The 27,679-nt window shown below is 37.9% G+C and overlaps 1 protein-coding gene across 2 annotated transcripts in view; it reads left to right on the top strand.

Annotated features, from left to right (window-relative positions):
- THSD7B (thrombospondin type 1 domain containing 7B) overlaps window positions 1-12,788 on the top strand; it is a 1,116,594-nt gene extending 1,103,806 nt beyond the window's left edge. For both annotated transcript variants that reach the window (XM_058715426.1, XM_058715425.1), the window contains 3 exons: window positions 466-658; window positions 3,752-3,839; window positions 11,608-12,788. In XM_058715426.1, coding sequence (XP_058571409.1) covers window positions 466-658; window positions 3,752-3,839; window positions 11,608-11,689 — 363 coding nt within the window. In that variant the 3' untranslated portion in view covers window positions 11,690-12,788. The remainder of the gene's footprint in view (window positions 1-465; window positions 659-3,751; window positions 3,840-11,607) is intronic.
- Window positions 12,789-27,679: the final 14,891 nt, after the last annotated feature.

The following is a 27,679-nucleotide window of genomic DNA, read 5'->3' as shown; positions in this document are numbered from 1 at the left end:
AGGGTACAAGGGACGAGCAGCATTCAGCAGCTGGTGCAGCAACAGACATCAAAAAGCACAAAGTACATAATCTGTGTTGCTTTACTTCTCAGCATCAAGGGCAGCAGGTTTGAGTGAGTGGGCAGGAATCTGAAAGAGTTGGGGGAAGAGTGGAAGATAATTTGATTAAGTGTGCCTCAAATATCTCTGTGAGAGAGAAAAAAGGATGGAATGAATGCCGTCTGTTGTGATTTCTTATAGGGGAGGCGTAAGAATTGTAAACCTGCAGAAAAATCTGATGCTGTATTCAAGGGTTGACTTTGGAATTCAGAAAGATGAACTGTTTGGCTTTTCATGTCTTTGGCAACTCTGTTGCTGAAAAACCCCAAACTGCCATAACATATCATGCACGTATTAAGTGATCCCAACATTTAAATTCTTCTTTTTCATCACTGTGTAACTGTAAAACTATTCTGTATTCCATAGGGTGGCGTCTGTGGCTGTGAAAAGGGCTATACAGAGATAATGAGATCAAATGGTTTCTTGGATTACTGCATGAAAGTACCAGGCTCAGAGGATAAAAAAGCTGATGTGAAAAACCTTGCTGGGAAAAACAGACCTGTGAATTCAAAAATACATGATATTTTTAAAGGATGGTCACTTCAACCCCTTGATCCAGGTACATTTAAGACGTAAGAAATACACATTTTTCACATGGGGGTGGGGTTCATGTTGTAACCACTGCTTATGACAGAAAGAATGGAGGGAAGGAAGAGACTGAAGAGGTGATGTGGTCGAATTCAAGGTTTCTTAACTTTGAGTGCCATATAAGATGTAGTCCCTTTAAATGTAAAATGTTCTCATGGATGGTTTAAGATAAATCTGTTTCAACCCCAGTGTAAAAGATACTGAATTAAGTTCTCAAAATATTAACATTTAAAATTATCTTTCAATTGTAAGTTATCTCTGCAAGAGAGAATGCCTTTTAACTGGAGTTTTCTGTATATAATTCAAATTAAAAGCAAAAATTGCCATAGATCAAGAATGTGTAGATACCTTAGGAAATGTCTAGGGACCCTATCTAGTTTAAGTAACACTAGTGGAGTAGTAAAGAGCCTTAATTTCACAGACAGACATACCTTGGCATCATGGCTCAGAATGTACCCGTTTTGTGATTCAGCATAGTGTCTTTTAATTGATTTTATAAGTGAGTACACAGGTCCATAAGCACCTGCCTTACAGGATTGTTGTTCTACCACCATGCTGGATCTGCAGGGCTTAGGAATTGGTGGTGATTCAGGATAGGAACGAACATTTATTCGACGCTTTCTGTGTACCCTATCATTCTGTGCTGGTTATACGGAGTGAACGATCTCATGAAAGTGCAAAAACCTAATGAGATGCTATCATCCCCCATTTTTGAGATTCGGAGTCTGAAACAATGAAAATGAATTTGACCAAGGTCATACCACCAGTAAGTGATAGTAATATTTGAAAGGCAGGTCAGTAAGGCCTTTCATAGATAGCATTTGTTTCAGCTCCCCACTTATGAAGTATGCAGAAAACAAAAGCATGATTCTTGGTGCTTATCATACATACCTTTCCTAGGAAACAAAATGCTACTAATGACTAAGCAAAGTGGTCCAACAGGGCATGGAGAAGAAAGAGGCAGGCAAAGCTCAAGCAAAATATACCCTGGGAATTTCCCCCACAGAACCTATGCACCTGCATATCAAAAGTGCCTCAATGACGTGCTTAAGTGAAGAAAAAAACAGAAACTAGATCTAGTAGGAGAAATCAGATGTACACTCTTCAACCCACTCTTCAGGATGACCACAGTATCTTATTCGTTTTTGATCTCCCTGTATGTCTGGGCATGCTATAGGTTTTAAAAACATTTCATTCATTTTGTGACTGAATTAGCAGTAGCTTTAAATTTGAAGGAAGCAGGATATAAAATGTAGCCAGGCTCACCCATTGCCTGACCACCCTACTTCAGGAAGAGAATTAGGGTAAGGTTCTAGAGAAATGAATGCTCAAATCCACACGTGGGGTCCTTAGCCTTTGGGAGCTAATTAAAATATCAGTAATAGCATGTATGTCAACATACATCTGTGTGTCTATGTTTTTCTCTTGATAGTGTAAATTGGAGCAACCTCAAGAAAGTCGTTTAGGCAATATGTATCATACAGTTTGACCTAAGAGTTCTTTGCTAGGAACCCATCATACAACTACATATATATATGTATACTAAATAATATTTGTTATGACTGCTTGTTGTATAAAAAGATGAGTGGAGGGGTGCCTGGGTGGCCCAGTTGGTTAAGCGTCCGACTTTGGCTCAGGCCATGGTCTCGGTTTGTGGGTTCTAGCCCTGCATCAGGCTCTGTGCTGAAAGCTCAGAGCCTGGAGCCTGTTTCGGATTCTGTCTCCCTCTCTCTCAAAAATAATAAACATTAACAACAACAAAAAAAAAAAGAATGGAAATAACCTAAATGTTGATAAGCAGAATATGGAAAAACAAAATATAATACACTTATACATCTCTTATTAAAGAGAATGAGACCTGCTTTTAAGATCTAGCATAGAAAACTGCATGCATGCTCTGCTGCTATATTTGCATATACAAAGGAAACTAAAATGGTTCACAAGGACACAGATAACAGTGGTCGTTGCTGGGTTGGGGATTGAGAGAGAGCATCAGGGAGACTTATTTTTCACTACATATCTTTTTTCAATAGTTTGAAGTTTGATCCTATCCATTATATTATTATAAAAAGTTATATTCTTTTTTTAAGTAACATGGACCACATCCTTCTACACTGGGGATTTAAAAGTACTGGACCCTCCCAGTACTTCAGTTCTAGGAGGTTTAGGAGTAAAAAGATGAAAGGCACTTTATCACTCAGGGAAGACTTTTTTTTTTTTTTTCTTTCTTCCAATGTAAAAAACTCAGAATAGGGGATTGCATCATTAGTGTTTCAAAGAGATCTGAATCAAAGCTTTGTTAAAAGTTTTATGACCATAGAAAAATATCATTACTACATTGAAACCTCATTCTAAAAACCTGACTGAGGCTTTAAAGTGTCTTATAAGCAAAAACTGTAATGGGTAGTGATAATATAATTGAACGTAATTGTGATTTTATTCCAAACAGTTGTTGTTTACAATAGATTTTGATAGTCGTTCATCCCATGGAAGCCTTTCAAGTAAGATGCCAATAAGTTTTTTGGACCTGCAGTTAATTACATTCACGTAGTATAATGAATCTTCTGTGTGCATCTATCTTTCAGAAAGGAATGCAGTTCCTTGGGGATGCTCAGGCATCTCTCTCAGACCAGTTAACCATGCTCACATAAGCAGAAAATAGAAAAACATATATACACTCAAGTTATACATATTAAAAATCACAAAATAGATCAGACTATTGGGTCCTATTTTTCTTAACTGTAGCAGATAGGACATCAAAATAATAAGCAAATATTCACATGTATGGTTATAATTTGACATAATTTGGTGAATTTATCATTAGCTTATTTGGGCATATAGTTTTTGTTCATTCAACATCATTCAAGAAGCAAAGTCCCCAAAAGTGGTGAGAGTAATTTTCTTTGTATGTAGGATTGCCTCCTAATATTTTTGGTTCTGTTTATGTTGTCAAAATGTATTGATACTTTTGTGTTACATGTATAAGACTATATAAACATACAAAATTAAAATAGTCTGAGAATTCTTTTGCATGCTAACCTTATTTAATCTCTATTTTAAACAGATGGCCGAGTAAAAATCTGGGTTTATGGCATTTCAGGTGGCGGTTTTCTTATCATGATTTTCCTAGTATTTACTTCCTACCTTCTTTGGTAAGTACTAACTAGCAAAACGTTTATATTCCATATTCTTATAGGTGACATATTATGCTAAAAGACCATTGGCTACTGTAATTGGACTCCTGAACCCACAAATAATTATCAACGGTAGAATATAACTTTTTTATTTGGTTTTCAAATAATATCAGAAGATGTAAATCATTATAAGGAAATTTCCATTTTAGTATTTTGATTTAGACTTTTTTTGATTAAATAAACATTAAAATTTTTTAATTTTTGAGAGGCAGAGAGAGGGAGACACAAAATCTGAAGCAGGCTCCAGGCTCTGAGCTGTCAGCACAGAACCCAACATGGGGCTCGAACTCACAGACTGCAAGATCATGACCTGAGCTGAAGTCAGACACCCAACCGACTGAGCCACCCAGGCACCCCTGATTTAGACTATCTTTCAGTGTTGACTGTATGTTGGCATCTCTTGGCACCTCCTGGGAATTGATACTTGGTTGCAGCCTCAGAGATTCTGACTTAATTAATCTTGCATGTGGCCAGGTCATCTGGATGTTTAAAAGCACTCCAGGTAATTCTAAAATGCAGCCAAGGCTAAGAGCCATTACTCCAGATAATTCTAATATGACCTATCTTGACCAGTGGGTTCAATCAGCCTGTTTAGTACATTTTTCTTTTATTTTTGAGAGAAAGACACAGAGTGGGGGAGGGGCAGAGACAGAGCGAAACACAGAATCCAAAACAGGCTCCAGGCTCTGAGCTGTCAGCAAAAAGCCCGACACAGGGCTAGAACTCATGAACTGCGAAATCATGACCTGAGCCCAAGTCGGACACTTAACCAACTGAGCCACCCAGGTGCCCCTTTAGTACATTTTAAATAGAGGCCAGGTTTTATCCACATTGACCAGATAGTAGAGAAAATTTGACAGTCAATTTCAGGAGCCCCATTTTCTAAGTGACTTGTTCCTGAAAATTTAGTTGATGAGTTGTTGTTAAGACCAGACAGATGTAAATACATTTGAATGTTTTCAAGTGTGTTGACAATATTTTATTAGCTTCCAAAGCAAAATTTAAAGGATCTTTTTATTTTCATGAGATCAAATGTTACCTTGCTTTTTTTCTCCAAATTGAGATATTTATATTCATCATCTATTAAACTATTTCCTTGAGAATTTTTACCCAAGTTTTAATCTCGATTCAAATCCAACCGTTGTATATTTAGTCTCAAATTCTGTTTCCAAGGTTACACAGGTTTTTAAATCTTTGCTCTGGATCAGTGAAAGTTAGTGAAGAAAATAAGATGACTTTAATTCTTTCTGCCACCTATAGTGCTACAAATTGAATCTCTAGAAATTGGATTTCTATCCAACTAATGTGTCCATAGTGCTGTAGTAAAAAGTAACACCTTCGGTTAGTCCTTCAACCTATAATCAAATGATTTGACCAATTTTTATGTCTCAATTGATAAATTTTGTATGTATTCCTAGATGGTGTCTTAATGAACAAGTGTGAAGTTGAAAGCCTTATATGAGGTTCAGAGTGATAGGATGCATTCATCACTAGAAAAGATTAGAAAGGGAGGAAAAGGTCTTATATTGTAACAAAGGACATGAAGGTTTGACAGATGAGAAGCTCCTCTGAAAGTAATGACCCAACACAGTGTAAGAGAATCAGAAAATCTGTTCTGTAAAAGCTGGGATGTGTTCTAGTTGTTAATTGCTACATCCTCAATTCCAAATCCTATTGTTCCCGCCTCCCTGGAATATCTAAGAGATTAAAAATCAACAGTAAGTCATTAAATTTGCCTTTTTGCATTTCTCCATTCCTTCAGGAATAAATATTTATTGAGGCCCTTTCTGAATGACCCTAAGCTCTGGGGATTAATTAGGTACATCACTGAATTCTGGAAACAGTTTTCTAGAGAATTTTTTAAAGATCAATATAATCCCCCTTACATTTTAGTGACCAAATTACATAAATATTTATGTACAGTATTTTGTACATCTATTTGTTTCATCTTCAATGCTTGGCCTTAATCACCTCCCATTAGGTATAGCACAATAGCTACATACTTGGACTTAATGCAAATACTCCTTTCTGCTATCTACAGCAAAATTAGTCTTTCTAAAATTTAGCCAAATGATCAGCCTCTCTCCTACTTAGACACCAGCAGTGACTTTCCATTGACAACAAAAGGAAAGTCATGTTCTGGCTGCCTAGCTAGCCTTCCATAATTTCAGCCTGAACAATCATTCCAAGTACATCTATTTCCCTATGCCTTGGACAGTCCCGTGTGTGTATTTTTCTCATGGAAGAAATTTTTTAGAAAAATTACCTCCTTAATAAACTCTTTATTTTGATGAAATGGTAAATTATCTACTGTAATATTTAACCAATATGCTTAGTTCTGCATTCGTACCCATAATCCTATATTATATATTCATTATAATATACTCATTTTCTCTACTTTCCCATTTCATAGGAAAGTTTGTATCCATCTTTCAGATCACTTTGTAATTACTGTTATCTCTCTTCCCACAGTCAGTTTCAGTTTCTCAAGTTTACCATTTTCATTTCTATCCAAGTTGTTTGAGATACCACATTTGTTATCCATGTTGCTGTTTCAGAAGTTTTCTCCTAAGACCCCATGTACCCTTTCAAATGTATTAGGGAAATTTGCCTTTTCCTTTTCACTGTGCAAGTTCAATTCTGATGTCAGTTTTTTTTTTTATTATTATAAAGGTAAGCTCTTCATTATATGGAAAACTTATATAAGGGTTGAATATAAGCCTATAACTTCTTTCTGAAGGATAATGTTTTTGGGAGAAGTAACCTTTTATTAGGATGCTTACGGTGGTACCTTCTAGTTTTGCAAGGAGTCGGCTGCTTCCAAGGTTTCCTCAAGTCCCGTTTATCTAGAATGAATTTTCACCATTAGCTATTGACATGCTATTAGTTCTTCCCAGTAAACCTCAAATGCCAACATTTTCCCAAACAGTCTGGAATAACATGTCCATGCTTCCTCTTCTCTGGCATTTACTCTATGCTGTGATTGTAGTTACTTCTATAAATCTCCTACTCCTCTACCATCCAAAGTAGAATAAATGGATGATTAAATGAGTGGTAAGTAAACACACACACACACACACAACCAAACCTAGGTGTTTTACATAGATTGTCTTTTCCAGTCCTCACAATAATCTAATGTGTTATTGCTATTATCATACCCATTTTAAAGACAGAGCAAGTTTTTCTGAGGTCATCAACCTGATAAAATCACTTCTAGGTATGCCTAGGCCCAGAGCTTACGTTCTTTCCACTGGTCTTCTCGTCTGCAATTTCTTTCTCTTCAGTAATCCTAAAAACTCAATGTAGTGCCTCCAGCTTTCATATTTTTTAGATGTTCTTTGTTTCCCAAGTAAGCTATAGACTTGGGAACAGACCTCTTGATATCAAAACCCATATCATTTACTGTTACATATGAGCTGCCTAAAGAGTCCAAATAGATACTTTCACGGCATTTACTTCTATTAAATAGGTTGCACAGGAGTTAGAGGATGACAGTTTTGGTGATTTTATATTTTCTCCCCAAAATAAAAGGCTTAGGACAAGAGAACTGCTATAATATGCCAGGCCTTAGGTGTATACTTTAGATGAAAGCAATTTATAATAAAACTTAGAAGCGCTTTTGAGAAAATATAGAAAAATAGTCTTCTTAAGGACCACTTTGTTCAGATACAACCCTTTGTACATCTACCATTAGTGTTCGAAGTTTTTGAAATATTACTGATGCCCTGCTCCCCTGGCAGTAAAGATCCATGAGGCAATTGAGTCCAGATGAGCTCTGGGTGAGCTTGTAGTTAATGTAGATATAGTACCAGAAAATTGCTGCAGATAACTATCGCATATCCATCCTGCCCTGCCCAGTGCCATTCAGTAAATGGGCCCCCATTCTGCCCAAGTTTGAGAGTAGTGTCCCCAATTCCAGAGGCCCTGCCCTTAGGAATGGCTGCCTAAACCAAAGACAGTTCCGGCTTTCATCAAGCTATTTAAGCTCTACTGCCCTGGGGCTGGAATTCATTGGTACTGTTGAGTACCAGCAATTTGCCCTGAAGTCTATAATCAGTTTGTTTTCCTGGTTTACTGGTTTTAGCCCTTGCTAAAATTCAAATGATCATGAAAGAGGTCACTTTAAATGTGTGTCATTTGGGGCAGTGGGTTAAGTGTGTCTGACTTTGGCTCAGGTCATGATCTCCCAGTTCATGAGTTCAAGCCCTATGTTCGGCACTGTGCTGAAGCTCAGAGCCTGCCTCAGATTCTACGTCTCCCTCTCTGCCCCTCCCTTGTTTCCTCTCTCTCTCTCAAAAATAAATATTAAAAAAAAAATTTTAATAAAAAGAAAAAAAAAATGTGTGTCTTTCAAAGATCTCTTACAGCCAGAGTCGCATAATAGTTTTATCTCTGTGCCAAACCTGAAAGTGACGGTGGCTGTCACGAGTGCTCTATTAGGAAGAGTTACGAGGCTCCACCTCAGTCCAACAGGGAAGAACAGTGTGATGGATTAGAGATCCATCCTGGGTATGGGATGAGTGGCGGTGGCCTATTTGCCAAGCAACGGCAGTTCCTGATTTAGTGTGAGTGAGGTGGTCACACCTTTCCTGAGACCAGAGTGGAGGAGAAAATATATTTTTAGAAAAAGAATTAAGGGAAAAAGGAAAGGGAGCAGGGCCTCTAAAGACAAGTCCCCAAGTTGGTGGCTTTGCTGAGGACAACCCTGCTACATATCCCCTCCCCTCAGGGGTTTTTTTAACTCACCAGGAAGGTTTCAAAAGCCACAGCTACCCAGCACAGTATCACCTTACTCGGTTTACCAACATTTAACAACATTTAATAAAATTTCTCAGGTCGCACGCATTCATAGTTACGACATTAGTATCAATTGAGAGGTTACACAATCATAATAAAACGTCGCCTTCATCCAAATGATCCCCAGCACACCCCATGGCCCACAAGGATTTAAGGACTATGTATTAGAAAACCCCTCTTTTTTCCCAGTGGTTGATACAATGTTCATAATTCCTTATGTGGAAACTCAGCTCCTATTTTGAGCACAATAGGGGCCCAAAAAACAGCTGACCACGCTTCAGTGTCTCCCTGGCAATGTTGACATAAAGATCCAGCCATCTCTATCCCTCTTCCCCACTCCCCAGGACTCAGCTTTTGCTTTTTTGCCCATCACCCTTCACAAATGCAAATTAAGAATGGATAACCAAAAACTATTTGGAAGCACCTCCATATCTTCCCTTCCCCCTCAAAAGGCAAGAGATAGAGGATGAGCAAGACCCCAACTGTCATTTCAGATGAATTATCTTGTATTAGGACAACCTCCACTCTAACCAAACCTCCACCACAGTGGATGCACAAGCTGTTACTTCCAAGTTGTCCTCAACTGTCGTTTGTGGGATTTCTTAGCACTTTTAAATGCTACAGATTAGCATGCTCTGAACCTCATTTCAAGCTGGGTCCATTCTCTATGCAAGAGTCTGGGCCAAACAATAGAACCAGAGCCACTGGAATATACTTCTATATTAAAGTTACATTGAATATTATTCTAATAATGACAAAATGAATAAGCTTTTGAGAAGCAGGAAACTGGAGGCTTCCCATGACAGAGGATGCTACAGCAGGTTCCTTCGTCTCCTCAGTTTCCCTAGTTGGAAGGTGTCTCTGTGTAGCCCATGCCCAGCCTCACCTCATAACCCACTGAGCACCCACTGCACCCCAGCTGCCAGGCAGGAACACAGATGCCATCTGTGGTTTTCCTTCTAATGATTTTTTTTTAAGTTTTTTAACATTTATTTTTTAGGGGCAGAGAGGGAGACACAGAATCCGAAGCAGGCTCCAGGCTCTGAGCTGTCAGCACAGAGCCCAATGCGGGGCTAGAACTTATGAGATGTGAAATCATGACTTGAGCTGAAGCCGGACGCTTAAGTCACTGAGCCACCAACGTGCCCCCTTCTAGTGATTTAAACATTTTTTTCATTTCTTGTTTTTGATTCATTATCGAACCAAAAAAATACTTTTAGAACTTGAGCATTTAAACTAGGTGATTCTCCTTAAAACCATTTTAATTCTATCAAGCACATGCACATGTGTGTGTGTGCAGTAAAATTCATGTAATACAGAATTCTCCATTTTAAGTCAGACACAAAAGCCACATATAGAATGGTTCCATCTGGATGAAGTATTCAAAATAGGCAAACCCCTAAGGTGCAGAAGTTTAAGTGGTTGCCAGGGGCTTGAGTGTGGGAGAAATAGGAAGACTACTTCTGTGAGTATAGAGTTTCTCTTTAGGTGATGAAAATGTTCTGGAACTAGATAAGATGATGGTTACACAACATTGTGCCACCGAACTGTACACATTAAAATGTGTTTCTAATTTAAGTTCAAAGTATGAAAATTCCCATGTACACACCAAAATGTTTCTACCAAGTGCCAAGTTAATGACATGGATACAGAGGAAGTGCACTGAAGAGGTTGATGCCTGGGCCTGGGCCTATGTGTTAGATGTGCTTAGTTTTCAGGCTCGGCCACTTGGTGACTTGAGGGAAGGTAAGTGACCTTTCTAGTCCTTCTCTGTAATGAAAAAAAAAAAAATCAATGCTTCCCCTCTCTTAGGATTGTTCTGGGATTTATTGAGATGTAAAATGTTCAGCACAGGGCTTGGCAGTTAGTATATTTCCAATTAATAATAGATGCTATTTGGGGCACCTCAGTCCGTTAAAATCTGACTTCGGCTCAGGTCATGATCTTGCAGCTCATGAGTTCGAGCCCCGCATCAGGCTCTGTGCTGACAGCTCAGAGCCTGGAGCCTGCTTCAGATTCTGTGTCTCCCTCTCTCTCTCTCTGCCTCTCCCCTGCTTCTGCTCTCTCTCTCAAAAATAAACATTAATAAAAATAATAGATGCTATTAAAATAAACTTGGAGACAAGGAAAGAATTGCCTCCCTGCTGGTAAGGACAACCCCCAAGACCTGGGCACTGAAGGCATGAGAATGCAAAAGTACTGAGAAAAGAAGACAGGCCTTATGGTAGAGGTGGGGCACCATGTGGCCAAATTCAAACTATTAACATTCATCAACGTAAGTTGAGTTTCACCCATACTAAGACTCAGAGTGTAATGCAGGTTGTTTTGCCCCAGATCTGGGCCATCACTGTGTGATTTACCAAGGTTAGTCAACCTCAGCTTCTCTGAGAAGGAAGAGCAGCCCTCCCTGACCTGGCAAAGTTGTCAACCTGCGGTAAAACAGAGACCAGGTGTGAGCAGCTCTGCAGAATCAGAGAAAGTGTCCTGACAGACTCTGGTTACATGGCATCTAAATGTCAGGCTTCAGGCAAGAGCAGAAGTGTGTTTACTTAAAAACGAGACTAGGGTAAGGCACAGAAGCCTGGCTGCTCCAGCTGCTCATGTTAAACATCTCTGATGTGCATGCGGGTCACAGTAGCTTAGGAATTAGTGAACAGCAGATGTTGGCATTACTGAGTATAAACAAGAACAAGAAAAGTAGCCCTCTACCACGTTCACTGGTTCCATGAAACCATTTTTAAGATTTAGAAAAAATGACAACTTCTCCTTAAAATAGGGATAAAGTATTCAAAAAACAAAGCCACAGGTTCAGAGCGCTCAATCTTTTGTCATTTAGCTGCTTGAATTTCTATACCTCACAATAGTTTTTGGCAGATCAAACAGAACTCTGTGAACCATTTTTATCTGAGGAATTCTTTTCCCTTTGCAGCAAGAAGCCAAAACCACATCAAAGCACACCTCCCCAACAGAAGCCTCTGACCTTAGCCTACGATGGAGACTTAGACATGTAACCTGAAAAAGAAATCCAAATGTAGACATCAACTGCCTTAACCGCTTTCTCTTTTGTAGCTCTCAGACTTCTCAGTTTTTTGAGGAATCTCATGATGTGATACATTGGGCAGAATGCAAATATTGTGAAAGTAATATTGCCTCAACTTCATTTGGACATGAAGTCAAGGATTATTAGGTCTGCCATTTTGCTTTCAAGTTGTTTGTGGGTGTGTGTTTAATTTTTTGATTCTCCCAAGGGTCCTGAAAAACCCTTCTCTTCCTGTTTGGAAATGGGAAGAAGAAAACATGATGGAATTCCCACAGACTCCCATAAACTTTATCTTCAGCAGCATGATGACAATCTGGAGGAAAGTCGAATCAAGGCGTTTACTGTAAATGACGAGCCTGACACTGCTTTGTTACGCACTATATTAGTGCAAGTCTTTATTCTTCCCATACTTCAACACTGAGTTTTCTAGAGTTTACATTGGTTCAAAGACTTTCAAATTGGATTGCCTATTTTCATGAACACAGAGAGAATGGCTTACCATTTCAGAAATTCTCTGAGTTTTTACCTTTAAATATTGTACTTTGTTTTGTAGCCAGGGGATGATGGCACTTCACGGATTGCATTTGTTGAGGTGGGGGGGGTGGGGAGTGGAGTGGGTGTAATTGCTGGTTTAGATGAAAGCTAGGTGGTTTCTGAATGAAATCTGTATTGAGTGTTAGGTGGTTATATTGGAGAATGAGGTAGATTATTTGATTACTGAAACTGTATTTTAACAGAAACTTAGCCATGTAGATATAGTACTATGCCATACACAGTTGTAATTCAGTTTAATGACGACAAACTCTGCTTTTGTAATTTCAATTTTCTTATCTGAATATTTATAAATTCTTCTTTTGAATTTAATTATCTGACCTCATTTAATATACATCGAACACCAATCCTGTTTGTAGCAAGTCTTGCTTTTATAAGGTTTCAATATCTAAACACATTAAAAGGCTGAAACCATTTTATGAAGATAATTGTTTGTAATTGTAGATGTTGAGAGTAAGAAGGTGCCATCTTGTGGTATTGACTTGTATTTATAACAAATAAAGTGCTCAAGAGACTGAGATGTTGCCTATTCTAAATTTATTCACTTATGAAATACCTTTGGCTTTGACAAAAACAGTTTTACTGACAGCTTCCCTGTGTCACTGTTGTAGGGGTTGACAGGTGAAATCACTGACAGAGGAAAGGATTCTTATTCCACATTCTTAACAATATGAAATAGAGCCAACTACAATTACACAGAGTAGCTCTGAAGGAATATTTAAAGCTCAGTTAATATTAGAACAAACCACTGAAATAAGGCAAATGGTGATGTGTAAAATGACTTAAGAAAATGGGAATGTTAGAAATGTGATGTGGAAAGAGGGTGTTTTCATTTATACTTTTGACTTCTGTTAACCATTTAACACTGACTAACTGGTTTTGTCAATGGCACTATGGTTTTAAAAAAGTAAATGAAAATAGGATGGTTTATATCAATAGTGTGACTAAGGAAACAACCCCTAGAGTTGGCCTCTAATAAGTTCGCTTAAATAAAATCATCAGCAGTCAAGAGACCCTGCTTCAGAAATGAAATCTTGGCTGGGCCCTTTACCTGTGTGTGGTCCAGAATAAAGATTACAAATTATCTCTTGTTTGACCCACAAAATAAAGATAATGAAATCATTTTTATCTCAGGTTAGACATTAAAATAAATGTCAAATGAGATTATGGTTTAAAATGTCCTACAGACACACCAAATCTAGATCTTTCTATGGAACAGCTTCCTCTGAAATAAACACAAAAAATATCTGAGCAACTCCTACACATCAGGCACATGAGAAAATATAAACATCAAAACAGGAGAGGCTGAGACACAATCTCACCATAAACCCCATGTGGTCAGTGACCCACAATTGGAAGGGAACTCACATCCCCAAGTTTCTCCCACAGGAGTAAAGGTTTGAACCTCACTTTAGGCACTCCAGCTTTAAAGAGCTGTACCTGAGAGATGGACACTCTGAAACATCTAGCTTTGAAAGCCAATGGGGCTTGCATCCACAAGGCCTACAAGACTAAAAATACTGAGAACTAGCTCTTGAACGATTCACACAGACCCACCATGGCTAACCTCCAAGCCACAGCATATAGGCAGCAGTCTTGCTATGAAAGAAGCTATTTGCTTATATTAAAATCTTTGACTTGAGGGTCAGGTATCTAACATACATAGAGGGGCCTACAAAAATACAAAGACCATGGAAGCTGGTGGACACCATCTTTATGCTCTCCCATTGCCTTAAGGTAACCAGTATCTTCTAGAAAGGAGACTGTATATACATCTGGGGCCCTGGTTGTTGTAGCTTCAACCCAGGGGAGGCCTCCTGACCACCTGATTCTGGTGTCCACTGAGCCTTGTGTTCACAGGTTTGATGAAAAGGCATCAAACAACAAGCAGTACTTAACTTGCTATTACCCCAGGGCTCAGCGGAGAAGGAAGAGACTGAAATGCCCATCTCCTAGTCTTTTCCTATAAGAGATACATTTGCATACTTTAAAAGCTGCTGCCTGAGGTTCCAGCTTCCAATCAATTTGAATCTAAATGCTGTCTGAGATCCTCGCCTTTGGGACACTAACAAGTCTTGGTAGACCCTCATCTAATGAGAGCCACTAAGAAATAAGTAGGCTGCTTGGACAATCACAAAGGTTTGACAGACTAGCAGGGTTAATTGAAAACGTTCATCTGTACAAAGCCACTCCTTCAAGACTGTAGAGGTGGCTGTTTTATCGAATGGATAAAAACCAACACAGAGTTGAGGAAAATGAAGAAACAGAGGAATATGTTCCAAATGAAAGAACAAGATAAAACTTCAGAAAAATACCTTAATGAAACATAGATAAGTGATTTACCCGACAGAGTGTTTAAAATAGCAGTCATTGACCCATCTATATGCTGCCTATAAGAGACTCACTTCAGATCCAAGGACACAGACTGAAAATGAGGGGATGGAGAAAGAGATTTCATGCAAGTAGAAACCAAAACCTGGGATAGCTATTCTTACATCAGACAAAATAGACTTTAAAACAAAGACTATAATCAGACACAAAGAACATCATTACATAATGATAAAAGGGTCAACCCCAAAAGTATATAAAATTGCTAAATATTTATGCACTCAACATAGAACACCTAAAATATAGAAAGCAATTATTAATATACGTAAAGGGAGGAAAAGCAATACAATAATAAGAGACTTTAGTTCCCCACTTTCGTCAATGGATAGATCAAAATCAGTAAGGGAAATATTAGCCTTAAATAACACGTTAGACCAGATGGACTTGACATATACAGGACATTTTATCCCAAAGCAGCAGAATATACATTCTTCTCAAAGCACACATGGAACATTCTCACACAAAATAACTATACTTCAAGATTGAAATCATTTCAAGCATATTTTCTGACCACAATAGTATGAAACTAGAAATCAAATACAACAAGAAAACTGGAAAATCCCCACATACATAAAGATTAAATAAACATGCTCTGTACAAACCAATAGTGATAATGCATATATCATAATAAGGCTTACATCAAGAAACAAAAAGATCTCAGGAAGGAGGCAGTGTAGGAGGATCCTGAGCTAACTTCCTCCCATTTGGACACACCAAATTAATAACTACATGTATTGCACCTCATTCTAAAAAAAATACTTGGAGATGGGCACAACAGATCTTCATTAAGTATCTATGTTAGAGCTAGTGTTATAGCTAACATCATAAAAATAAAGACATATAAAAAGGGCCATATGTGGCCAGGAACCAAGCCCGCAGCACACAACACACAACTGAGAGGGATATCATAAGCATGAAAGAGCTAGGGGATAAATCCCCACACTGGGCATTCCTAGCCATGGGAACCTGCACAGGGAAGATGAGTACCCCTAACTCTGCCTGTAAATATCAATGGGACTTTGGGCTCCTGGGTGGCTCAGTTGGTTAGGCATCTGACTTTGGCTCAAGTCATGATCTCACCGTCCGTGAGTTTGAGCACTGTGTCGGGCTCTGTGCTGACAGCTCAGAGCCTGGAACTGCTTCGGATTTTGTGTCTCCCTCTCTCTGTGCCCCTCCCCCACTCATGCTCTGTCTCTCTCTCTCTCAAAAATAAATAAACATTAAATTTTTTTTAATTAAAAAAAAATCAGTGGGATTTAACTGTGGGAGAGCCAGAGAAACCAGGTCTCTGCTCTTAAAGAGCCAGTACACTTTATCACTTGGCCTGAGACCCAGCACAGAAATAGTCTGAAAAGCACTTGGCTTATACATGAAGATGTATTGACTAATTATTTTAGGACATGTGCCAGAGGGGCAGGGATCTACAGGAACTTTCTCTGGAAATAGAAGTGCTAGTAGGCATCATTTTTCTCATCCCCCATCATCCTGGATAGCCAGATGCTTGTGGCCTGTTCTGACACCCTCCATTTATCTTGCCAGGACTGCTTGCCCTCCCCATCATTCCCATGTAGAGCTGCCCCACCCAGCCCACCCACCCCAGCAGGTACCCTTCCAAAGTGACTCCTGCCCCACTACACCCAGCAGGCAGACTCAGTTCAGACCAGTGTCTCCTCAAAGTGTCCAACCACACCCAGAAGGCAGTCTCACTTGGGACTGATGCGCTAAAGCTGCCCCCACTCCAAAGAGGAGGGGGGCTGATCCTACCCGGCAGGACTCCTGCACTAGCTGCACCCAGGACTCACAGCTAACCAAGTCAGGGACAGGCTCTACCCACCAGCGCACACATAGCAGTAGCAACCAAATATTGCAGACAGTGAGGCTCAGAGCTGGCCCCACCTGACAGCAAGTCTGCGGTGGCTGCAGCCAGGTCTCTCAACTAATAGTGTTGTGTGCAAACCCTACCCACCAGCACACACAGAGTAGCTGCAACTGGGCCTCTCAGCCAGCTCTGCAGGGGGAAGTTCCTATCAACCAGGGTGCACACAGCAGTTGCAGCCTACCATTGCAGCCAGTCTAGCTGAGGGCCCGCCCCCTGCCCACCAGCCCACATAAAACATTTGCAGCAGAGATTCTCAGTCAGCCAGGAAGGGGACAGGACCCGCCCATAAACACACCACCAGCACTTGCGGCTCAGCCACAACAGGAGGGCACATGCAGCCCACACAGGGCACATCAGTGGAACAGCTTGTCCTGGGGACCAGGGTCAGGATTGGGCTATAGGGCACCACAAGATCTTTCTATATAATGCCACTACTTGCAAGACCAGGAGACATAGTTGACCTACCTAACACATAGAAGCAAACACAGATTCAGACAAAATGAGAAAACAAAGGAATATGTTCCAAATGAAAGAACCACAAAAACCACAGAAAAGGAGCTAAATAAAACAGAGACATGCAATCTACCTGATATGAGTTTAAATAATGGTCATAAAGGTAATCAACAGAATTAAGGAAGAGTTGAAAAACTCAATGAGAACCTCAAAAAAATAGAAAATATAAAAAAAGAACCATACAGTACAGAAGAATACAATAACTGAAATGAAAAATAAACTAGGGGAAACAGTAGTAGATTTGAGTGAGGATGCAAAAGAATATATCAACAATATGGAAGACAGGGTAATGGAAAGCAACCAGCTGAAAAACAAAAAAGTTTTTAAAAGGATAGTTTATGGTAACTCTGAGACAATAAGCATAGTAACATTCACATTATAGGGGTCCCAGAGGAGAAGAGAGAGAGATAAAGGGACAGAAAAGTTATTTGAAGAAATAATACCTGAAAACTTCTGTAACCTGGGGAAGGAAACAAACATCCAGGTTCAGGAATCACAAGGAGTCCCAAACAAGATGAACCCAAGCAAGTCCACACTAAAACAATAGAATTAAAATGACAAAAATAAAAGATAAAGAAACTTAAAAGCAGCAAGAGAAAAGCAAATAGTTATAGACAATGAAAAGCCCATAGGAGTATCAGCTGACTTTTCAGAAGAAACTTTGCAGACTAGAAAGAAATGTCATGGTATATTTAAAGTACTGAAAGGAAAGGGAAAAAAAAAAGGCTGTAACCAAGAATACTCTATCCAACAAGGTTATTATTCAAAATAGGGGAAAGAGAGAGAGAGAGAGTTTCCCAGCAAACAAATGTTAAAGAACTTTATCTCTATTGAAACCAGCACTAACATTTCTTGTGAAAAGACTTTTGTAAGTGGACAAGACAGGACCATAACTGGAAGAAAATTAGAACACAAAAGTAGTAAAATAAATTATATCTACAAATATCAGTCAAGAGATACATAAAATAAAATGTAAAATATGGCGTCATATACACAAAACATGGAGAAAAGAGTAAAATTTTGTGCTTTGGAATGTTTTAGAACATAAATGACTATTACCTAGAAATTGCTATACACATAGGTTGTTAAATATGAACTTCATTGTAACCAAAACCTATAATACACAGACACAAAAAATAAAAATAAAGAGAAAGGAATCTAAGTACAACATGGAATAGAGTCATCATAACACAAGGGAAGAGGGCAAGAAAAGGAGAAAGAAAGAGAGAAGAACTACAAAAATAATGAAAACACATTTAACAAAATGGCCATCAGAACATACCTATCAATATTTACTTTAAATACAAATGGACTAACTGCAACAATCAAGTGATAGGGTGACTGAATGGACAATAAAATAAGACCTATCTATGTGCTGCCTACAGGAGACATACTTCAGACCCATAGACACAAAGAATGAAAGTGAAGGGATGGGGAAAGATCTATTCCATGCAAATGGAAACAAAAAGAAAGCTGGAGTAATAATACTTTGAGACAAAAATTGACTTTAAAACAAAGACTGTGGGTCCAGTTTCAGTCCAAGACCCTGAACTCACAGACACCAAATCAACATCTATTTAGAGGGCTAACTAAACTGTTTCTATATGAAAAAAGAGCAAGAGACCACATAGAGAATGTCAAGAAAGACTGAGACACAGTTAACTAAGGAAACCCTCACACCTTGTGCTGAAAACCACAGCGAGGACGAATAGTACTGAGGAGCCATGAGCTGATTTGTCTGATTTGAGGCACAGAAAAACAAACAAGACAGACAAACAGTTTAAAAGAGCAGCTAGATAGTTCTGGTCCCAGATGGCAATGAAAGAAGACTCTGAACTCACCTCCTCCATGGAACACACCAATTTGCACCTATTAATAAAACAATTCCTCCTGGAGAAGAGTGAAGTGCTAAAAGAACAGCTACTAAACAACCACAGAGAGAATGGCAAGAGAACAGCAAGACATGCAGAGACACAGTAATGAAGGGAACCCCACTGTGGATAGCAGTGGGGAAGCATGGTACTCAGGGACTAGAAAGAGATTCCTCTGTCCTTATGCACAGGAAAAAAAAAAAAAAAGCCAACGGCTTAAAAGAGCAACTAGCATCCAAAAGAGACGACACTAGAACTACTGTGCCAAGCAGTAGAGCAGCTACAGGAATGCTCTCCAGGTAAGAGGAACTGGAGAACAACACAAGTTTACATTCCCACTCCATCTTTAAAAGCCTAGGCCAAAAAAGTCTGGATACCATTTGGACAGGTCCCTATGCCATAGCTGGTGGGGCTCCAATCATCAAAGCAATCTTATGGCCTCAGCAAGCTCTGGATCCTTAAGCCTAGACCAGCCCAAATCATGATGGAACATAGGGGGGAAAAAAAGTTGAAGTTTAAAAGGGCCAAGGAGTTGTGGAGACACTCTCTCTACCTCCACCTTAAAAGACCAGACCAGAACAGTGTCCAGATCACAGTGAGCTTGAGACATCAGCAAGTCCAGGGTCCTCAAGCCCACACCAGCCTCTGTGGTGCTGGAGCACAGAAAATAAGCCACAGGTTTTGTATGGGTTTTGTTGTTGTTGTTTTCTTTGTTTTATTAAATTTTTTGGTATGCTTTTTAATGATTTATTTTACAGCAAAACCTTGGTTTACAAGCATAATTTGTTCCAGAAACATGCTTGTAATCCAAAGCATTTGTATATCAAAGTGAATTTCAAGAACCATTGGTTCAGTTGTTATCATGTGATGTTCAGCATCATGTACTACTCATATTGATACACACCGTTCGCTTATAAAGTTACAATTTATTAAAAATGTTTGCTCATCTTGCAGAGTACTCACAGCACAAGTTACTCCCAATCCAAGGTTTTACTGTATTTTTCAATTTGTCTTGTTTTAATTTTGTGCTTTTTGTTTTCTCACTTTCTCCTTTTTCCTCTTTTATTATTTTGTTTAATTTTTTTCTTTCATCATTATTATTTTCTTTTCTATAAAAAGCAATGACTTAAAAGATTAGCTAGCATATACTGCCACAGTTTCAGTCAGGCAGCAAAAGTCACCAAACTCATAGAGTCTATATAGGGAACTACTCCCTCAAGTTTAGGAAAAGTAGCCATTCTGCCCAATTCATAGAAACAAACACCAATTCAGGCAAAATGGGGAAACAGAGGAATATGCTCCCCCCAAAAAGAACAAAAATAAACCTCAAAAAAGGAATTAAATAAAACAGAGATAAGCAATATTCCTGATAAAGAATTTAAAGAGATGATCATAGAGATATTAACCAGGCTACAGAAAACAGTGGCCTTCAATAAAGAGATGGAAAATATTAAAAAGAACCAATCAGAGTTGAAGACTAACAAATTAAAAGCACAAACTAGAGGGAAGCAAAAGTAGATTATAGGATGCAGAGAAACATATCAGCAATCTGGAAAACTGGGTATGGAAAACACAAGCTGAAGTGAAAAAAGAAAAAAAAAATTAAAAATGAGGCTGGATTAAAAGATCTCTAGGACATCAAGTAAACAAACATTTGCATTATAGGGGTCCCAGAAGAAGAAGAAGAGAGAAAGGTGTAGAAAATTTATTTGAAAAAAATAATAACTGAAAACTTCCCTACCTTGGGAAGGAAATAGACTCCAAATCAAAGAAGCATGAAGAATTTCAAAGAACGTGAACCCAGGAAGGTTCATACCATAGCACATAATTAAAATGCCAAAGATTAAAAAGAAAGAATCTTTAAGCCAGCAAGAGAGAGACAAAAAGTTACCTTTGAGGTGAAAACCTCTGAGACCATCAGCTGCTTTTTCAGCAGAAGCATTGCAGGCCTGAAAGAAGTGGCATGATATATTCAAAGTGATAAAAGGAAAAAAATCTAAAAAATCTACAAAGAAGAATAGTCTACCCAGCAAGGTTATCATTCATATTTGACCAGGAGATAAGAGTTTCCCAGACCAAAAAAAAAAAAAAAGAAAAGAAAAGAAAAGAAAGAAAAGGAGTTTATCAGTAGTAAACCAGCCTCATAAGAAATGATAAAAGGACTTCAAGTGCAAGAAATGGCCATAATTAGCATTAAGAAAATTATTAATAAGAAGATGTAAAATATGACAACATATACATAAAATGTGGAGGAGAGAGTAAAACAGGAAGAGAAGAGGAAAAAGAAAAAAAATGAGAGAAAGAAAAACATAACACTATAGAAGCACATTAATCACAGAGAAAGCAAGGAAGAATTAAAAAAACAACAGAAAACAATTTTTTAAATGATAATAAGTACAAACCTATCAAAAATCTCTTTACATGTAAATGGCCTAAATGTTCCAGTCAAAAGACACAGGGTGGCAGAAGGGATAAGTAATAATATTAGTAATAATTAATAATAATAAAGACTGATTGATATGTTGCCTACAAGAGGCATACCTCAAATCTAAAGTTAAGGGATGGGAAAACTTTCTCAATGGAAATGGAAGCAGAAAATAAAAAAAGCCATGGTAGAAATGCATATACCAGACAACATAGATTTTAAAACAAAGACTATAACGAGACAAAGAAAGACATTATAGGATAATAAAGGAATCAATCCAGCAAGAGGATATAACAATTATAAATATCTAACAACAACTAAGTAAGGAGAAGAACCTGCATCTGAAAAGTTAGGAAGGTCAGAAAGCTTGCCCATAGGAAAGAGGGAGTGCAGAGAGGGCCATTGAACAGGGAGCTCACACAGGGAAGACCAATTCCCATAGCATTTGTCTTTAAAAACCAGAGGGGTTGGGGGCACCTGGGTGGTTCAGTCAATTGAGCGTCTGACTCTTGGTTTTGTCTCAGGTCATGATCTCATGGCTACGTGGGTTTGAGCCCCACATGGGGCTCTGTGCTGACAGTGTCGAGCCTGCCTGGGATTCACTCTCCCCTTCTCTCTCTCTCTGCCCCTCCCCCACTCATGCTGTCTCTGTCTCAAATAAATAAATAAACTTTTAAAAATATAAATAAATAAATAAACAAACAAACAAATAAATAAAACAAACAAACCCCAGAGGAGTTGAATTCTGTGAGTTTGTAAAACCAATAGGGCTAGGAACCCAGAGCTTTGGAGGTCACCTGACTTAGCTCTGGGCAAGCAGGTAGGGCAGATGATAGCTGGACTACCACTTTCATAGAGACAGCAGCTTTCATAAACAAGCAACATAAAAATGGCAGTTTACACAATTCCAAGAAAAAACAGGAGACAGGTCTGTTCATACTGATTCCTAAGTATTTGGAGGGACTTCCTTATAAATGAGGGAGCAGGCAGGCACCATTTTCCTACCCTATCCCCCAGAATTTGGAGAGATACTTGTTGGAGGCAGGGCTGCACAGACACTTGCTACTTAACTCACTAGGGGTACACCACTCTCCTGAGTTCCCCTGAGGACTCACCCATTCCAGAACTGCTGGCCTCGGCCCTGAGCTCATCTCAGTACCCATCTACCATGTCCTGCTTAGCTGTGTGCCCCCATCCACCCTTATATTTTTTGCCCAGCTGTGCATCCCTAGCTGCCATGGCATGCAGTCTCCAGCCAACACAGCATTTCAGGGGATCAGGCATAGGACCAGTGTCCTACCATACATTTTGTTAATACCACCCCACTTCTCCCAAGTTCCTTGGTGGGTATGTCCCCCAAGAGCTGGCATGCCTGTGTCCCATTAACACCACAGAAAGCAAGCACAGCCTACAACAAGCAGAAAATCAGTGCAGATCACACATGGAAAGGAAAAGTGACTCAGACACAATAGGAGGGCATAAGCAACATACATAGATATGCTTCTGAAGTGCCAGGTTCTGGTGAACAGGGGACACTGGAGTTCAGGGGACTCCAGGACCTCTTCTTCATAAACTCACTACTTTCAAGAACAGAAGACACAGCTGATTTTCTTAACACACAGAAATAGACACAGAGAGGGAGACAAAATGAGGAAACAGAAAAATTTATCTAAAATGAAAGAACAGGACAAGGTCACAGCTAGACATAGAAGCAAAACAGATAAAAGTAATATGACTGATAAATAACTTAAAGCAGTGATTATAAGGATACTCTGTGAACTTGAGAAGAGTGGATGACATGAGTGAGACCTTTAACACAGAGGTAAAGAATAACATAGTAGAGAGAAAGGTTACAATAAATGAAATTAGAGAAAAGAATTATACAAAACAAGAATACACTTAAAGAATGCAGTGACTGCATCAAACATAATAACATTCATATTGTAGAAGTCCCAGTAGAAGACAGAGAAAGAAGGCAGAAAATTTATTTGAAGAAATAATAGCTGAAAACATCCCTGATCTTGTGAAGGAAAAAGATATCCAGATTCAGAAGGCACAGAAAACCGCCAACAGAATCAATAAAAACAGACTGATACCAATACATAATGTAATTAAATTTGCAAAATATAATGATAAAGAAAAAATTCTAAAAGCAGCAAGAGAAAAAAAAAAGTCACTAACTTACAGGGGAAACCCCATAAGGCTAACAGAAGATTTTTCAACAGAAACTTTGCAAGCTTGAAGGGAGTGACATGATATATTCAAAGTGCTGAAAGGGAAAAATCTGCAGCCAAGCATACTCTATCCAGCAAGTCTATCATTCAGAATAGAAGGAGAGATAAAGAATTTTCCAAACAAAAACTAAAGGAGTTTATGAACACTAAACCAGGTCTGCAAGAAATATTAAAAGGAACTCTTTGAGTGGAAAGGAGAGACCAAATGTGACAGTATAGAGATAGGAAACACAAAAACAGTAAAAATGAATATTTATGTAAAAAATCAAAGAACTCACAAAAAAGGATATAAAATATAATAATATATACCTAAAACACTGGAAGGAGAGGAGAAAAGGGTAGGTTCAAACTTAAACAACCATCAACTTAATATAGGCTGCTATATGGAGATGAAATTATATGCAAACCTAATTAAAACCATATATCAAAAACCACTAATAAACATTCAAAGAATAAAGAGAAAGAAATACAAGTATATCACTAAGGAAAATCAGCAAAACATGAAAGAGAGAAAGACAGGAAAGAATCAGAGAGAATCTTCAGAAACCACAAAACCAGTAATAAAATGACAATAAAAAAAATGTGTGTGTGTGTGTGTGTGTGTGTGTGTGTGTACTTTGAATGTAAATGGACCAAATACTTCAATCAAAAGACATAGGGTGAATAATGTATTAAAAAACAAACCCCATCTATATGCTGCTTACAAGAGACAAATTTTAAACCTAAAGATGCCTGCAGATTCAAAGTGAGAGGACAGAGAAACATCTATCATACAAATGGATGTCAAAAGAAAGCCAGAGGTGCAATACTTGTATCTGACAAAATGTATTTTAAAAGAAAGACTGTGACAAGAGACAAAGAAGGACACCATATTGTAAGGGGGACAATCCAAAATGAAGATATAACAATTGTAAATATTTATACACCAAACACAGAAGTATCTAAATACATGAAACAGTTAATGACAAACATAAAGGAATAAATTGATAATAATACAATAATAGTAGGTACTTTAATACCTCACTTACATCAGTGGAAAAATCATCTAAATAGAACATCAACAAGGAAACAATGGCTTTGAATGACACACTGGAACAGATGAATTTAACAGATATATTCATAACATTCCATCCTAAAACAGCAGAATACACATGCTTTTCAAGTGCACATGGAAAATTCTCCAGAACAGATCACATATTAACCCACAAAACAAATCTCAAAAAATTCAAAATTGAAATTGTACCATGCATATTTTATGAACACAACACTATAAAACTAGAATTTAGCTATAAGAAAAAAAATCTGTAAAGACCACAAATACATGGAAATTAAACAAAATGCTATAAACAATGAACGGGTCAACCAGGAAATCAAAGAAGAATTTAAAAATTACATGGAAACAAATGAAAACAAAAACACAATTGTCCAAAATCTCTGGGATGCAGCAAAAACAGTTGTAAGAAAGAAAGAAGAAGGAAGAAGAAGAAACATCTCAAATAAATAACCTAACCTTTCACCTAAAGGAGGTAGAAAAAGAACAAACAAAACTTAAAGACAGCAGAAGGAAAGCAATAAACATGAGAGCAGAAGTAAATGATTTAGAAACTATAAAAACATAGTACAGATCAAAACCAAGAGCTAGTTCTTTGTAAAATCAGAGTTGATAAATCCTTAGCCAGACTTATCAAGAAAAAAAGAACAAAGGACTAAAAATCACAAATGATAGATGAGAAATCACAACAAACACCACAGAAATATAAATAATCATAATATAATGAAAAACTATATGCCAACAAATTGGACAACCTACAAGAAATGCATAAATTCCTAGAAACATTTAAACTCCCAAAACTGAAACAGGAGAAAATAGAAAATTTGAACAGGCTGATAACCAGCAAAGAAATGGAGTCAGTAAATGAAAACAAAACAAAACAAAACAAAACAAACAAAAAAAAAACCCCAAACAAATGTCCAGGACCAGATGTGCCCATAGACAAATTCTAGCAAACACTGAAGAGTTAATACCTATTCTTCTTAAACTGTTTCAAAAAAATAGAAAGGGATAGAAAACTTCCAAAATCATTCTATAAGACCACCATAACTCTGATACCAAAACCAGATAAAGATACCACTAAAAAAGAACTACAGGCCAGTATCCCTGATGAATATGGATGCAAAAATTCTCAATAAAATACTAGCAAACCAAATTCAACAATACATTAAAAAATTATTCACCATGATCAATTGTATATATTTCTGGGTTGCAACTGTTATTTAATATTCAGAAATCAATGTGATACATCACATCAATAAGAGAAAGGATAAAAGCTATATGATCCTTTCAATAGTTGCAGAAAAAGAATTTGACAAAGTACAATACCCATTTATGATAAAAACCCTCAACAAAATAGGCTTAGAGGGAAAAAACCTCAACATAATAAAGGCCATGGATAAAAAACCCACAGCTAACATCATCCTTAATGGGGAAAAACTGAGAACTTTCCTCTACAGTCAAGAACAAGGATGTCTACTCTCACCACTTTTATTCAACATAGTACTGTAAGTCCTAGACACAGCAATCAGACAATTAAAAAAAATAAATATAAGGCATCCAAATAGGTATAGAAGAAGTAAAATTTTCACTATTTGCAGATGATATGATACTATATATAGAAAACCCTAAAGATTCCAAGAAAACACTGCTAGAACTGATGAATGAATTCAGTAAAGTCACAGGATACAAAATCAATGTACAGAAATCTATTGCATTTCTACACACCAATAATGAAGCAGCAGAAAGAGAAAATAAGAAAAAAACCCAACTTACAATTGCACCAAAAATAATTTCACCAAAGAGGTGAAAGATCTGTACCCTGAAAATAATAAAACAGTGATGAAAGAAATTGAAGATGACACAAAGAAATGGAAAGATATTCCACGCTCATGGATTGAAAAAAGAAATATTGTTAAAATACCATACTACCCAAAACAATATACACACTTAATGGAATCCCTTTAAAAATACCAATAGAATTTTTCACAGAGCTAGAACAATCCTAAAATTTGTATGGAACCACAAAAGACCCTGAGTAGTCAAAGCAATCTTGAAAGGGGCGCCTGGGTGGCGCAGTCGGTTAAGCGTCCGACTTCAGCCAGGTCACGATCTCGCGGTCCGTGAGTTCGAGCCCCGCGTCAGGCTCTGGGCTGATGGCTCGGAGCCTGGAGCCTGTTTCCGATTCTGTGTCTCCCTCTCTCTCTGCCCCTCCCCCGTTCATGCTCTGTCTCTCTCTGTCCCAAAAAAAAATGAATAAAAAACGTTGAAAAAAAAAAAATTAAAAAAAAAAAAAAAAAGCAATCTTGAAAAAGAAAGGCAAATCTGGAGGCATCACAATTAGGGACTTCAAGTTATTTTACAAAGCTGTAGTAATCAAGCCAGTATGTACTGATACAAAACAAGGTACACACATCAATGGGACAGAATACAAAATCCAGAAAAAACCCATAATTATATGGCCAATTAATCTTCAACAAAGCAGGACAGGAATATCCAACAGGAAAAATAAAATCTCTTTAACAAAGGTGTTGGGAAAACAGGACAGCTACGTGCAAAAAAAATGAAACTGGACAACTCTTTTATGCCATACATAAAAACAAACCCAAAATGGATTAAAGACCTAAATGTGAGACCTGAAACCACAAAAATCTTAGAGAAGAACACAGGCAATAACCTCTTTGACACTGGTCATAGCAACATCTTTCTACATAGGTCTCCTGAGGCACAAGAAACAAAAGCAAAAATAAACAATTGGGACTTCATCAATATAGAAATGTTATGCATAGCAAAGTGAAAAAAAAAAAAAAACTAAAAGGCAATTTAGGCAATGAGACAAGATATTTGCAGATGATGTATCCAATAAAGGGCTAGTATCCAAAAGATAAAGAATTTATAGAACTCAACACCAAAAAAATAAATAAATACCCCATTTTAAAAATGGGTAGAAGACATGAACGGACATTTCTCCAAAGAAGACATCCAGGTGGCCAATAGACACATGAAAAGATGATCATCATCACTTATCATCAGGGAAATACAAATCAA

This window comes from Neofelis nebulosa, chromosome 2 (genome assembly GCF_028018385.1).
Source record: "Neofelis nebulosa isolate mNeoNeb1 chromosome 2, mNeoNeb1.pri, whole genome shotgun sequence".
NCBI lineage: Eukaryota > Metazoa > Chordata > Mammalia > Carnivora > Felidae > Neofelis > Neofelis nebulosa.
Note: the sequence above shows the minus strand (reverse complement) of the source record. Positions and strands in the feature narration are given on the sequence as shown.